The sequence below is a fragment of the Bombyx mandarina genome, chromosome 07 (assembly GCF_030267445.1).
Source record: "Bombyx mandarina strain Sakado chromosome 07, ASM3026744v2".
In the NCBI taxonomy this organism is placed as follows: domain Eukaryota; kingdom Metazoa; phylum Arthropoda; class Insecta; order Lepidoptera; family Bombycidae; genus Bombyx; species Bombyx mandarina.
Genome location: NC_143214.1, coordinates 12,061,649 through 12,077,816, shown reverse-complemented (window position 1 = coordinate 12,077,816; position 16,168 = coordinate 12,061,649). Strand labels below are relative to the sequence as shown.

The 16,168-nt window shown below is 37.5% G+C and overlaps 1 protein-coding gene across 4 annotated transcripts in view; it reads left to right on the top strand.

The window, feature by feature from the left end:
- Positions 1-355: 355 nt before the first annotated feature.
- Positions 356-16,168, top strand: part of LOC149502705 (neural cell adhesion molecule 1) — a 123,257-nt gene continuing 107,444 nt past the window's right edge. For all 4 annotated transcript variants that reach the window (XM_089728802.1, XM_089728801.1, XM_089728800.1 and 1 more), the window contains exons 1-2: positions 356-472; positions 11,669-11,862. In XM_089728802.1, the coding sequence (XP_089584928.1) occupies positions 11,760-11,862 (103 nt within the window). In that variant the 5' untranslated portion in view covers positions 356-472; positions 11,669-11,759. The remainder of the gene's footprint in view (positions 473-11,668; positions 11,863-16,168) is intronic.

Sequence of the window (16,168 nt, the reverse complement as noted above, 5' to 3'; positions counted from 1 at the left end):
ATCGGAACAATGGCTTACGGTTGATGTTGGATATTTAGCCTCTAGGATGATGGGATGATAGATTTGAATAATCATATTCAATCGATACCAGTACTAAATAGGTAATCTCACACTTTAGTCCATGGGCAGCTTTAAAATTAATTCACTATTATTGCTATGTTTAAATCAACTATAAAAAATAATTATTACTTTAAGTAATGTAATGTTTACAGTCCCGCTAACTACTGACAAATTAACCTGTGGCAACGCTGCCAAGTTGGACACGCGTACCGGTAAAAGTTATTCCTTTGCTGAAATTTCCCCTGAAAATAGCAGCGTTATACTACGGTATGTTGAGTAAATTCAGTAAGCCTTGGGCCGTTGTCAGGGGTGCATGTTTCGCCCGCCGCCGCGAAAACATATCGAGTGAAATACGTAACTTTTAGTGGTATTTTTTCGTTAGTGTGTGTGAGGATTTTTCATTAATCATTAAGTAAGCATAAACTAATATTACTTTGAATTTGTTATTAGCTGAATAATATACATTAATAGTTTGATAGATTTTTTTTATGTTGTAAATGAATTCGAATTTAATTGCATGTTTGGTTCAATCGTTATTTGATGTCTTGGCGTAATAATAACATTTTGATGTATTTCGTGGTAAAAAGTTTTCGCATCAGAGTTCAGTAAAAATATTAGGGGCGGCGCTTTGAAAGCTTTTCGAGTTTCGATCTTGTGAAGTTACTTATTACAAGTTTAATAAAGAGCTTTTACAACGATACGGTGTTTAAACGATATCTTAATATTATGTTTCATTCGAATGTGTTTTAATTATGATTTTACAATTTTTATCTTTAATAAGTCCCAAAATTGAAATTTGTCCTGTAACTTTCATGTTTTTCCTTTACATATTCATGGCATGAACTTAACGTGAAGTATGCGTTATCTTATCGGCAGTGTTAATGACATGGGAGGTCAAACGATTGGGGGTCGGCCGCTGTTTTTATTTTTATAAAAAAATCATTTCTTCCAAAGCACTGTTTATAGAAATACGCACAGGGAGAACTATGCACATAATGAGCATGGTTCTACAGTTATATAGACGGACATCATAGTTTTAATTTCAGTAGATTCTGTGACGATAGCGATCATTTTATTTATTTATTTTTTATTGCTTTAATGGGTGGACGAGCTCACAGCCCACCTGGTGTTAAGTGGTTACTGGAGCCCATAGACATCTACGACGTAAATGCGCCACCCACCTTGAGATATACGTTCTAAGCTCTCAGTATAGTTACAACGGCTGCCCCACCCTTCAAACCGAAAAGCATTACTGCTTCACGTCAAAAATAAGCTGGGTGGTGGTACCTACCCGTGCGGACTCACATGAGGTACTACCACCAGTAATAAATACAACACAAGATCTTTAACACACGCTCGTAACTCGCTTATGACATTTTCAAGGTAAGCTTGCATATATACTACTTATATACTACTACGACTACATACGAACCGTCGGTCTACCGAGCAATATCACCAGCCCGGTGGAAGATCTTCCCTTCGCTTCGTCGTTATTCCCGAAATTCCATACTCAAGTGTGAGGTTGTGGAGTCCACAGCCCACATTAAGTAAATTCCATTGCTCAGTTTTGAGACTAGAGCTGATTTTGTCGACATTATTATAAATGTTTCGCGGCAGAAATAAGCTGGAACACGCCACCTTCCCGGGCGGACTTGTGATATGAAGAGCTACGTAAATTTATATATAACTAGCTGACCCGGCAGACTTCGTAGTGCCTCAATCGATAAATAAGAGACCTAAACTTTTGTATAAAATAAACTTAAAACAAACAAAAGGAATCCGTCCGATGGGGTACACATCAAAGGAAAAACAAAATTGTTATTTTTATTTGATTCCGAGCATTTTCATATTTATCTACCTTTTAAGCCTTCTCTGGACTTCCACAAATAATTCAAGATCAAAATAAGCCAAATCGGTCCAGCCGTTCTCGAGTTTTAGCGAGACTAACGAACAGCAATTCATTTTTATATATATAGTTATAGATAGATTACCTTAGATATGAAGCTGTGCCTTCCTCCTATAATACACCTCGGTATATGCTGTTTGATTCGAGTCTCGCTTCTTCTTAGAAATACGCTTAAGCGTTTTAAACTCACACACGGCTCTTTTGAAAATTTATGTTTAGAAGGGATCTCCGCCAAAAAAAGTTAGCCAAATCGGTCCAGCCGTTCTCGAGTTTTAGCGAGACTAACGAACAGCAATTCATTTTTATATATATAGATGACTATGGCCACTCTACTAAGAGTACAAGCGGTTGAGAAGAAGAATATTAACTCTAATATGAACTCTAAATCGATTGTTTCAGTGTGGAATTTTATTAATAGCTCAGACAGAACTTCCTTCGAATCAAAGTAAAACAATAGTGCGTACAATTTTGTTTTTATTGCTCTTGTAGGCAGACGAGCATACGGCCCACCTGATGGTGAGTGGCTGCTGCATGGACTTCAGCAATGCCAGATACAGAACCAAGCCGCTGCCTACCAAATTATCTATTTATTTTCTTAATTGTTTGTTTATTCAATGGTTGTCTGGAAGAGATCGCTTTTATCGGCTTAAAGTGGTGGCTGACGCCTATAAACAACGATACATTTTGTTTAGATACGAGATTTGGAAGTGGATTTCAATTTACTACTTCAAAAATGTTGTTGAAATCGCTCTTGCCCTATACCACGGCTCAAAGAACGCTTTAAGCGGATTTCAGACAGTTATGAAAATATCACTTTCGCATTGGTATCGCATATTTTCAGAAAAAAAAGCTATAGAGAGAGAGAGAGAGAGAGAGAGTATTCTAATTTGTACACCAAAAAAATAAATAACCAATGCAATACATTAAATACAAAAAAAGTAAAATTGGCGGTCTAATCGCCAAGAGCGATCTCTTCCAGACATCCATGAATAATTTGGAAACGAATTACGCGCGGTGTACCAAATATATACATATACAATATACATACACATAAACATACATACATATATATGCATATCGACGCTTGAAAGTCAAACGTGACTAAGCGACAATGCGTGAACTTTACAGTAGAATAATTTAAAGTTGAAATACCTGTAAATAAATCTATTTTAACGAATTTAGCTGTAGGATTGAAATGCTTTAATAGACCTAGAAATATATATTTTTTTGCGCATCGAATATGGTTATTGCCTATCATCTTAGTCACGTTTGCCTTTCAAGCGTCGATATGTATATGTATGTGCATATTATACATACACATAAACATATATACATATATCCGTAAATTTACATGCAAATACACAATGTAATATAATAATAATTATTAAAAATTATTAAAAAGATAGTAGTATGTATAAAACAGAACGATTCCATGGAAGGTAAATAACTATATCGACGGCTGGTGCAAGGCTATTCGGCTTAAGCGACATTTTTAAAACTTTGGACGAGAACCATTTAAAGTTTAAAATTTGTAAAAAATATCATAACAAAAAAGCTTCAGGTTCAGCTATTTCAATGGAGTAAACTTAATTGAAATTCAATTAAAACATCGAACTGTCGATGCTAATCTATACTTCTATACTATCTATACTAATATTATAAAGAGGAAATATTTGTTTGTTTGTATGTATTGAATAGGCTCCGAACCTACTGAACCGATTTGAAAAATTCTTTCACTGTTTGGAAGCTACATTATTCCCGAGTGACTTAAGCTTTAATCTTTTTTGAAAAAATTAGGGATCCTTACTAAAACTCCAATAACGTAACCCAAGGTGTCAAAAAATTACCTAAAATATTGTTTACATCGGGTGCCGTGCGAAAACTATTGATGACAGAATAAAAAAATGTACTACGACTTTGTAGAACACATTGTTATTTACAAAAGTGTCGTGACAGCACATGTCTAACTATTATAGTTATTCCACAATAAGTGTCCTTTTATTAAAAAAAATAAAACAACGTCAAATATCGTTGAAATTTTTGTTAAAGACCCGAGCGGAGCCGGAGCGGGCCGCTATTACCAAATAAAACGCACATCTATATATATAAAAATGAAACCCGTTTTCCGTTGTCACGACATAACATGATAACGGCTTGACCGATTTGGCTAATTTTGGTCTTGAATTATTTGTGGAAGTCCAGAGAAGGTTTAAAAGGTATAAAAATATGAAAATTCTCGGAATTAAATAAAAATAACAATTTTGTTTTCCCTTTGACGTGTCCCCCGTCGGACGGATTCCTTTTGTTTGTTTTAAGTTTATTCTATATAAAAGTTTAGGTCTTTTATTTATCGATTGAGGCACTACGAAGTCTGCCGGGTCAGCTAGTTTAATTATAAAGATAATTGTCGCGTATTACGCTAAATGTCCCTTAAATCAGATAGCCTTCTAGCCTTCACCCCTCGATACGTCTTGATAATCGCCTTATCGTTGCCGCTGTTAACTATTCCCCGAATCCTGATCACGCAGGAGCCAGTCACCGTCGACGCCCTAGACACATCTTTACGGATCCATCAGATCCAATCCTTTTTTTTTTTTTTCCTACCTCTGCTGATAGCCTTGAGAGGCTATTTCAGCTTCACCCTAACGTTTGTAGGTGAGCTCGCGGGGCTCAACCGGAGAGTTGCTAACACTGACCCTAGCAAGAGCAGTGCTTCGCAGAATCTACCACCGGATCGGAAACGCGACCCACTGAGAAGATCCGGCGAGAAACTCAGTGGGCTGTGTCTATGGGTTAGTTCGCTCGTCGAGCCCTTCGTCGCAAGCGACGGGTTCGACGAGGACGGTGACCGGACAATCCTTTACGCCTTTAGCTCCAACACTAAGTTAGAGACTCTGGTAACTGTACTCGTCGAACTCGACAAAGAGTTCGACGTGAAACACAAAGACCATTAGCTTTTTTATTGCTTAGGTGGCTGGATGAGTTCACAGCCTACCTGATGTTAAGTGGTTACTGGAACCCATAGACATCTATAACGTAAATGCGCCACCCACCTTGAGATATAACTTCTAAGGTCTCAGTATAGTTACAACGGCTGCCCCACCCTTCAAACCGAAACGCATTACTGCTTCACGGCAGAAATAGGCAGGGCGGTGGTACCTACCCGTCCGGACTCACAGGAGGTCCTACCACCAGTAAAAAGATGGAAAATGCTGATAGAAATGAAGCACGCCCGTCGCGAAACAATAACACGGCATAATAATAATTAGAACTGCTTCTACGGTTCAATATCACGTTTTTTAATGTCCTCCGTGACCACGAAAATTCAAGAATTCGAAACGTTAAAAATAATATAAGAATACTAAAAAACTGACTGACTCGTTGGTGTAGTGGTTAGCGTCTCTGACTGTGTCACCGAGGGTCGTGGGTTCGATTCTCACATCGGCCTAACATTCGTGTGACGAGCAGTTTTTTTTTGTTTTTATTGCATAGATGTGTGGACGAGTGAGCCCACCTGATGTTAAGCGGTTACCGGAGCCCATAGGCATCTACAACGTAAATATCGTTACCCACCTTGAGATATGAGTTCTAAGGTCTCAGTATAGTTACAACGGCTGCCCCGCCCTTCAAACTGAAACGCATTACTGCTTCACGGCAGAAATAGGCGGGGCGGTGTGGTACCTACCCGTGTAATAAGTATACATGTATATCAGTTTCTGGTATCTATAACACAGGGAATCATAATTTATTCTCGATTATTTTAATTATTATTTCAAAAAAAAAAGGCAACATTAAAAAATCGTAAACGTAATTTTAAACCATTGTCAAACAGAACGCGTAATTAGCGCGCGTCAGAGCGCTGTACTGACGCGGCGTTAGGACGCTGTGACGTCAGGCGTTGTAATTTTACACAAATTTTATTTTAGCGTCGGAGTGAATGTGTATTAAAATACTAGATAATGCCCGAAAAAATGATATAAATAGTTAGAAAATACCCATGCTTATACAATGCCATATCTGAATCACTCGATTTCTTAATACTTTTAAATTTTCACACTGCTATCGAAAGGCATTATGATTTGGCGAATGCGTTGCGTCAAGGAGCGTTAGACTCATCTAGTCAACTGGTGTGACATGAAAAGAGCGCGACGTTAAGTACGCGACGCTAAGTACGCGTTCTGTTTGACGAAGGCTTTAGCTTTATCTTAGCACCCAATGAGTTTCGTTAACAAATGGGTTTCTCACCGGATCTTTTCAGTTGATCTAGTGGCTGATTCAGCGAAGCACTTCTCTTGTTAGGGCTAGTGTTAGCAAGTACTTTCAGTATGAGCCCTAGAGCTCACCCACTCCTCCGCACGTAGTTTGAATAGCCCCTTAGACTTGCGAAAACCGTAGAGAATACTATAAAAACTTATTTTATTATTAACACTAGCGGCCCGCTCCAGCTTCGCTCGGGTCTTTAATAAAAAAAATCCAAATTCACAATCATAATGCATACACATAAATCCTTCTATTTGCAAAAAAGAAAATTATAAAAATAGTTTTGAATAATCTTGGGTTACATTATTGGAGATTTAGCAAGGACCCCTATTTAAAAAAAAAAAAAAAAAGAATATAGCCTATGTCACTCGGGGATAGTGTAGCTTCCAAACAGTGAAATAATTTTTCAAATCGGTTCAGTAGTTTCGGAGCCTATTCAATACAAACAAACAAACAAATCTTTCCTTTTTATAATATTAGTATAGATTGCGCTCATCTAATTTCAAACGGATACCGGACTTAAGCTGAGTCTAGTTCATTAGTCAGTTTTTACTGGTGGTAGGACCTCTTGTGAGTTAGCACGGGTAGGTACCACCACCCTGCCTATTTCAGCCATGAAGCAGTAATGCGTTTCGGTTTGAAGGGTGGGGCTGCCGTTGTAACTATACTGGGACCTTAGAACTCATATCTCAAGATGGGTAGCGCATTTAAGTTGTAGATGTCTATGGGTTCCGGTAACAACTTAACACCAGGTGGGCTGTGAGCTCATCCAGCCCTCTATGCAATAAATAAATAAATAAGGTCAATATGGACGTCGGGCATGTTACAAGCATACAGTTGAGCGCCACTATTCTCTGTATTCATATATCCTGGGTTCGATATTTCACGGCACATACAACAATTTAATACCAAAGTATCAAAAAGACTTCGTCAGCCGATTCCTTGCCCGAAAATGTCCCAAATTAATCGCTCTCGATATGACCAGACCCGTACGTATTCAATACAATGCAAATACGGTTCGCTGTCGGGCAGCGATAGGGGGTATTAACATATATTGCGGCCACAGTCTTTAATCTACCTCGGACTGGATTCAAAAATGGCTGACAACAGGACCGGCTTTTGGGCTCTTCAAACTGTTGCCTAGGTTCGTTTAAAAGTTTTATTAAAACGTTTATTGCTATTCTGCTAAATACGATCACAGTGCCAATCCCTTTTCAAGTTTTTGGGGGTGGAGGAATTTATGGTGGACCGGGAGGTCCTTTTGAGCTTCACCAAGACAGGTGGCCAAGCGCGTGTTTAGTCACGGGGCGTGAGATCTGCTAATAGCCGCCTTAGCGCTTCCAGAATAGACCTGGTTGCTCAAGGAAAAGTGATTCACCTATGAATTTGCTACCGAAATCGCGACCCACTGAGAAGGTCCGGCGAGAAACTCGGTTGGCTGATGCTATGGGCTAGGTTGGACGTCTTTCTTCCAAAAGCACGGTGACTTGTGCTGTGCATGCTGCTACCAGTGGCTTCCAAAGCTGTTGGTCATCCATACTGGTATTTTAGTAAGCGTTAAGGACCAAGGGAATTATACCTTCCACCATAAGACATGAAGTTGAACTATCTGGTCTACTCTTTAATGCAGAACGTAGGATTGCTTTGGGTAGTCATAACCTAGGTGGTGGAATCCACCCGCTTTTTATAAGTCAGGAAATTTATTGATTATGAAATGGTTATCAAAAGAGAAAAAAAGCATTAATGTTATAAATAGGTACATTCCAAATAGTTTATTATAGTTTATTTGGGACTCGTAGGTGTGTTTGTTACTTGAACTTGTCTTAACGTGGCTTGTGAATCAAATAATGTCGTAGATATGTATGCTTTATTTCAAGAACACGTTTTTTTACGTGTGAAGTGTAATATTCTCAGAGTTCATGTGTGCGTATGAGTTTTTGTTCATAACCTTCAAATGCTTTAACAGATTTGGATGTGTGGGGTATCATTTGAATTCTTACGTCATTCCTAATGGCACCGACTAGGTGTTTTTTTATATATCTATCTCCCATCTTCCTCGTATCTAACGAGCGCATTTTCACGTCTGATTGTTTATAGACTCATAATCCTAGCAGTTTGATGGACGATATACGCTAAGGGTCTAGTCTTAATCATATCAGTTCATTGGTCTGAATACCCTGAATCGAATGGACAGAGACATCGTGTTAAAAAAAAGTATTCATAGTATAGTTACCATGATAAGCGATCGATAATGTCAATAATTAATACGTGTATTTCTGGCCTGCCGTAAAGACCAATGGTTGAAGGTCACAGATGAAAGCATATAGTCGGACTTCGCTGAGCGCAGAGATGTTGTTTCTGTATTGCCCTGGCTTTAGGGAGACTTCGTGGTAGATGAATGGGGGATGCTTACGGAAACTGCTACCCCGGTTTTTTTATTTTTTTATTGCTTAGATGGGTGGACGATCTCACAGCCTGGTGTTATGTGGTTACTGGAGGCCATAGACATCTACGACGTAAATGCGCCACCCACACGCGATATAAGTTCTAAGGTCTCAAGTATAGCTACAACGGCTGCAGCATCCTTCAAACTGAAACGCATTACTGCTTCACGGTAGGAAATAGGCAGGGTGGTAGTACCTACCCGCGAGGACTCACAAGAGGTCACTAGTAAAAAGAGGATCCCCTCATTGGAACTAAGCGACGTTAGAATTGAGAGCGCTGTTTTGTATCGGAGTACGGGCTGTTGTTTCAGAGATCACGAATTGCATGAATAATGCAATGTGGTGTTAAATAAATGTTGCCTTATTTATACAGTGAGCCATCGCGTCAGAGCCCCGATTAAAACAATAACGTCATTTTCATTCATTTCAAGATAAATATTGAAAACGTGAACATGCATCAAGTATCGATAACAATACAACAATTTTATAAATTACCACTAATATCCTGACCAGTATCAACAGGGTTAATAGAAACAAAATTAATGATTTATGTATACTCTATACTAATATTATAAAGAGGAAAGATTTGTTTGTTTGTTTGTATTGAATAGGCTTCGAAACTACTGAACCGATTTGAAAAATTCTTTCTCTGTTTGGAAGCTACACTATTACCGAGTGGCATAGGCTATAATTTAAAAAAAAAAAATTAGATTTGAAAAATTCAAACTCCAATAATGTAACCCAAGGTGTAAAAAAAATTACCTAAAATATTCTTTACATCGCGTGCCCCGCGAAAACTATTGATGATAGAATAAAATAATGTACTACGACTTTGTAGAACAAATTATTAATTACAAAAAGTGTCGCGACAGCATATGTCTAACTATTATAGTTATGGCGCAATAAGCGTTCTTTAATTTAAAAAAATAAAACGACGTCAAATATTGTTGAAGTTTTTGTTAAAGACCCGAGCGGAGCCGGAGCGGGCCGCTAGTGTTTTATATTTAACTGAGTTCTTCTTAGTTTTTAAGCTAAATATAATTTTTTTATTTTTGCCTAAACGGGTGAACGATCACGCGGCCCACCTGGTGTTAAATGGTTACCGGAGCCCATAGACATCAAAACTTGAATTCCACCAACCCTCTGAGACTTGAGGTAGGTATAATATACCTATTAAAAAGCAATTACGCATATCTGAATTTTTGCGGGCTTCATTTTCATTACACGTTGTTAAATATTCTTTCATCACGAAAGTCTACTGGTGGTAGGACTTCTTGTTACTGGTGGTAGGACCTCTTGTGAGTCCGCACGGGTAGGTAATGCGTTTCGGTTTGAAGGGTGGGGCAGCCGTTGTAACTATACTGAGACCTTAGAACTTATATCTCAAGGTGGGTGGCGCATTTACGTTGTAGATGTCTATGGGCTCCAGTAACCACTTAATATCAGGTGGGCTGTGAGCTCGTCCACCCATATAAGCAATTAAAAAAAAAAGTTCGTAAAAATGAATTCTCTAGAATGATTCTCTAAAATGAATCTATTAGAAAAATATGTATCTGATTGTGGGATTCAAGAAACTTGGTTTTGGCATGGCTCTGTATAAATTCAACGGGCGTCTTATCTTCTAGACTACGACCGCTTCAAAACGCTTATAGGTACTGTCTTGTAATGATACTTAATACTTATATTAAGTAAGTATTAGTAACTCTATACCCAATCCTATAGTCATACCCGAACTTGTAGACCGACTGTTTACCACGGATTCTTCCGATCCATTAACGGTGCTTTTAGGTACCACAAGCACCGGTCACCGTCCTCATCGAACCCGTCGTTTGCGACGAAGGGCTCGACCAGTGAACTAACCCATAGACACTGCCCACTGAGTTTCTCGCCGGATCTACTTAGTATGTCGCGTTTGCGATCCGCTGGTAGATTCTGCGAAGCACTGCTCTTGCTAGGGCCAGTGTTAGCAATACACCCGGTTTGAGCCTCGTGAGCTCGCCTACACGTCAAAGAGCAGCTGAAATAGCTTCTCAAGGCTATAAGCATAGGTAGGGAAAAATAAATTTGTAAGTATTCATACGGTATGTTACATTTGATTTCATTAGGAGTTTTACGATTTGCAGCCTAATTTTTTATGGGTCCATAAACAACACGTACTAAATGCTAACACCGACCTTGAGACATTAATTGCTTTAATATAATGGTCATTTATTTCTTCAGGTCGGATTTTTTGTTTCATTCCCGACAGAAAAGGCAGAATGATAGAAGCAAAACTGTGTAACACACACGCTACCCAAAGTGCTCTCCAAATAGAAATTGGAGAAACAGAATTTGGGTGGGAGAATAAAAAGGATATATATTATGGTGGAACAGTATACTTTAGACATTTGCTGCCTAAGCATATTTCTTGTTAGTATGTACAAGGAAAAATGAAAATAATACAATTATCAATCCCTCTTCAAACGAAGCTTGCGCAGAGTACTTAATGGTAGGCAGCGGCTTGGCTCTGCCCCTGGCATTGCTGACGTCCATGAGTGAAGGTGACCATTTACCATTGGGTGGGCCGTATGCACAAAGGCAATTAAAAAAAATTTGTGTAGCAGTCTTATAATGCCCTTATAAAGCTTATATAACTCACTGTGAATAAGGCTGTTAGTTATAAGTGAATTCAAATCGAGATTATTTTTATAGTGCCAATCTTAAATCACAAATATGAGGTTAGCGAGAATCTTTTACTGGTGCTAGGACCTCTTGTGAGTCCGCGCGGGTGGGTATGCCTATTTCTTCCGTGAAGCAGTAATGCGATTCGGTTTGAAGGGCAGCCGTTGTAACTTTCTTGAGACCTTAGAACTTATATCTCAAGGTGGGTGGCGCATTTACGTTGTGGATGTCTATGGCTCCAGTAACCACTTAACACCAGGTGGGCTGTGAGCACGTCCACCCATTAAAGCAATAAAAAAAGTCTCAAACAACGCCTATATAACAATTTTTTTTACAGGTGCATACTAACATGTGACTCGAGAAATATATTAACTTAAACGGTGAATGCAAAATGTAGAACAAAATGGTGGCTGACAAGTGACAACAAGATGGATGCTTTTGGCGGGAAGTTTTGGCGCGCTTTCCTATTCGCATTCATACTGGACTGCAGTGTCTGTCAGCTCAGCTGGAACGAAGGCCACGAAGACCTGGGTGAGACCTGCATTCGTTTTTTTCCCTATAATTAACTAAGTGTAAGGGCTGGTAAACATTTGTATCCTGGCATTATGAAATTATTGAAGAACAAACGATAGTATTGTCGTGTATAGTATAGAAGTCGTCGTGGCCTAAAGGATAAGACGTCCGGTGCTTACGTGTTGAGCGATGCACAGGTGTTCGAATCTCAGGCGAGTACCAATTTTTCTAATGAAATACGTACTCAACAAATGTTCACGATTTATTTCCACGGTGAAGGAATAACATCGTTTTATGAAAATCAAACCCGCAAAATTATAAATTGCGTAATTACTGGTGGTATGACGTCTTGTGAGTCCGCGCGGGTAGGTACCACCACCATGCCTATTTCTGCCGTGAAGTAGTAATGCGTTTCGGTTTGAAGGGCAGCCGTTGTAACTATACTGAGACCATATAATTTAGGTATATCTCAAGGTGGGCGGCGGCATTTACGTTGTAGATGTCTATGGCTCCGGCACGCATTACTGCTTCGCGGCAGAAATAAGCAGGGTGGTGGTACCTACCCGCGCGGACTCACAAGAGGTCCTACCACCAGTAAAAAACTTAACATCAGGTAGGCCGTGGGGTCGTCCTCCTCATGATCGACTCGGTGGTGCAGTAGTTAGCGGTCCTGACTGTTGTACCGAGGTTCGCGGATTCGATTCCCACATCGGGCAAATATTCGTGTGAGGAAAAGGTTTGTTTGCTCTGGGTGTTTATCATTTATACATGTGTATATAATATTTAAACGTATATAGGTATGTATGTCAGTCTCACCAATAACACAGGGAATACTAAATTAGGGCTGGATGACCGTGCGTGATTTGTTCCCAGTTAATTCATTTCATTCATTCATCCAGTCATTTCTTTCAGTAATTATTTCATTTACATTATCTCATTATTTATTACATTACATTATTTCCGATTCTTCGAATATTTTACAGTTTTCGTAATCACGGACGACTAAAGACTATATTTATTACTAGCTGACCCGGCAGACTTCGTTGTGCCTCAATCGATAAATACAAGACCTAAGCTTTTGTAGAAAATAAACTTAAAACAAACAAAAGGAATCCGTCCGACTGGGGACACATCAAAGGAAAAACAAAATTGTTATTTTTATTTAATTCCGAGCATTTTCATGTTTATCTACCTTTTAAACCTTCTCTGGACTTCCACAAATAATTCAAGACCAAAATTAGCCAAATCGGTCCAGCCGTTCTCGAGTTTTAGCGAGACTTACGAATAGCAATTCATTTTTATATAATAATATATTATAGATGTTGCAACGTAAAACTGAGGTTTAGAACTCGTGTCTCAAAATGGGTCGTAGCATTTTTGTTGTTGATGTCTATGGGCTCCAGCAACCTCTTAACATCGGGTTAACCGCATGGTCGTTCAGTCGTTGCAGTAATAAAAACAGAACGTCCGTTTATTTGACAATTAGCACACGCATCAATGTCCGATCACGATCTAATAAATTTATTACTTCGCTCTCTGATATCCTATCCCATACCGGTATTAAAAGGATAGAAAAAAGATGAAATTAATTATTGTTAATTCGGTTTACTGTGTTCTTTTTAAATATATTTCTACTTTTATACCGAAGGGTGAAAGGTTGGTTTAAGCAAAATTTTTGAGACTTTACAGAAGACCCATTTGACGTTTAAAATTTGGAAAAAAAAAAATTATAACAAGAAACTTCTACGGCTATTTGAATGGTGTAAAATTAATTGAAGTTCAATTAAAGACAACGAACTGTTGATGCTAATTTATACATCTTATACCTTTAAACGACCAATTCTTGTATATTAATATATATACTTACTAGCTGACCCGGCAAACGTTGTGTTGCCTTGAATAAGATTTCTAGGGAAATTCTACTGTAGAAAAAAAACCTCATTTAACCACATAATACCTCATTATTAACAAAAAAAAATATCCAAAAAATAAAAATAAAAAATAAATGTTTGGGGTGGACAACCCTTTTCACTTAGGGGTATGAAAAATAGATAGTAGCCGATTCTCAGACCTACTGAACATACTATTGATACACAAATAAAACCAAAAAAACATGGCTGAAAAATGTATAGTATTGTATAGCTCTCAAATTATATATTAAGTGTATAATCTATGATGTATAGTGAGTAAGTAAGACAGGAGACCGGCTTCGTCCTCATCCCTACTACGTGATGTTTGCTGAATGAGTGGTGACACCTGGCGGGGATAGCTGATCAATTGATAGTTGATCAGTAGTCGACCGGCGAGGGCGGGAGATCAAATTCAATTTAAAAAAAATCATAATTAAAGGAACTTGAAATTATAAACTCTGAATAAGAATTTATCGTACTACAATTATAAAATTTGATTGCCATCTTGCAACCTTATTGCAGATCTGTGCATAGAAAAAAAAATATTAATCGGGGTGGAAAAATAGGGGTTGATCATATAAGAGTGAAAATTGAGAGTTATATGATTTTTTTTTATTTTAAGTCATAACAAAATAAAATAAAAAACTTGCCAAAAAAATTAAAGTTTATAATTAACAAATAAAAAATAGCGGTTGATCATAGAGGGATGAAAAATTGAGAGTAACATCAGATTTTTTATTTTAATTCATGACGAATTAAAAATAAAAATTAAAATCTTGCCAAAAAAATTAAAGTTTATAATTAACAAATAAAAAATAGGGTTGGTCATAGAGGGGTGAAAATTTCAGAGTAATATGATTTTTTTTATTCTACGTCATGACAAAATAAAAACAAAATTCTCGCAAAAATTTTAAATTTTTTAATTAGCAAATAAAAAATAAGGGTTGATCGTAGAGAGGTGAAAATTTAGGGTTGTATGTATTTTTGTATGCTGTATCATAAAAAAATAGAAATTAAAAATTTTGTCTAAAACATAAATAAAAAAATTTAGGGGTGGACTACCCCTAACATTTAGGGGGATGAAAAATAGATGTTGGCCGATTCTCATAGATACCAGATAAGCACAAAAAATTTCATCAAAATCAGTCAAGCCGTTTCGGAGGAGTATGGCAACGAAAACTGTGACACGAGAATTTTATATATTAGATATAATCTGAATCTCGACAACGGCTTCAGCGATTTTCATAAAATTTAGTATACAGGGGATTTCGGGGGCGATAAATCGATCTAGCTACGATTTATTTTCAGAAAATGTTGTTTTACTCGTGTTTTCAATAATCATCTATTCCCGACATCTATTGGCGAATAATAATACTATTTTTCTTAATTGAGGGCAACTAACCGCTTTAAAGACACAACAGGAGGGCGTTATCAAAAAATAATAATCTAGTATACATAAAATTGGAGTGTCTGTTTGTAATATTGAAATAACCGCTTTTTACTACATGCACGCATATACGGTACATACACCAAAATAACATTTTTTACCATTTTTGTCTGTCTGTCTGTTTGTTCCGGCTGATCTCTGGAACGGCTCGACCGATTTTGACGAGACTTCACTGATAGGTAGCTGATGATATAAGGAGTAACTTAGGCTACTTTATTTAGACTAGCTTCGCCCCGCGGCGTCACCCGGTCACGTCACGGTAACATCGCGGGACTCAGCTATCAATAATAAAATTTAATGATTCCGAAGCGAAGCGAGGGCGGGTCGCTAGTACCAAATAGAATTCAACTTTAATTACAAAGATAAATGTCTCGTATTTAAACGAACTGTCACTCAAACCAAATAGCTTGTTATCCTTCGATCTGCATAATATTATTTTACACGTATATTCATGTAACCTCTATACGATTAATCTTAAAAGAGGTTAATATGTTATAAAGATGACATAAATAGAATTTAGAATATTGAAAGATTAGAACCTTAGAAATATAAAAGCATTTTTGAAATATAAAACTATAAAAACGATATAGAAAACGGTGGTGAAGCAATAGCTTTAAATGTTGTTTCTCTTTATAAGCGCAACTCAGTTTGTGTTATAGTTTTACGAAGCTAAGCTGTATTATGATATAAATAAATAAATAAATACATTATATTCATATGGCTATGTAGCATACTGGCCAACTGACTGGGTTAGTGACCAAAAACATACAGATAAACACGATTCCGTCTGCGAAAAATAGTTCTCATGTCTCTTTTTATAGCGAAATTGATCGTATTTAACATAATTCGACTCTTAATTACCTTAGTAAAATACGAGGGCGGAAAGCGGCTACGTAATTGATTAATTATTGTTTGAAAATGAACAGATAATTAATGTAACAATAAAACTAAATTGACAACGGGTTAG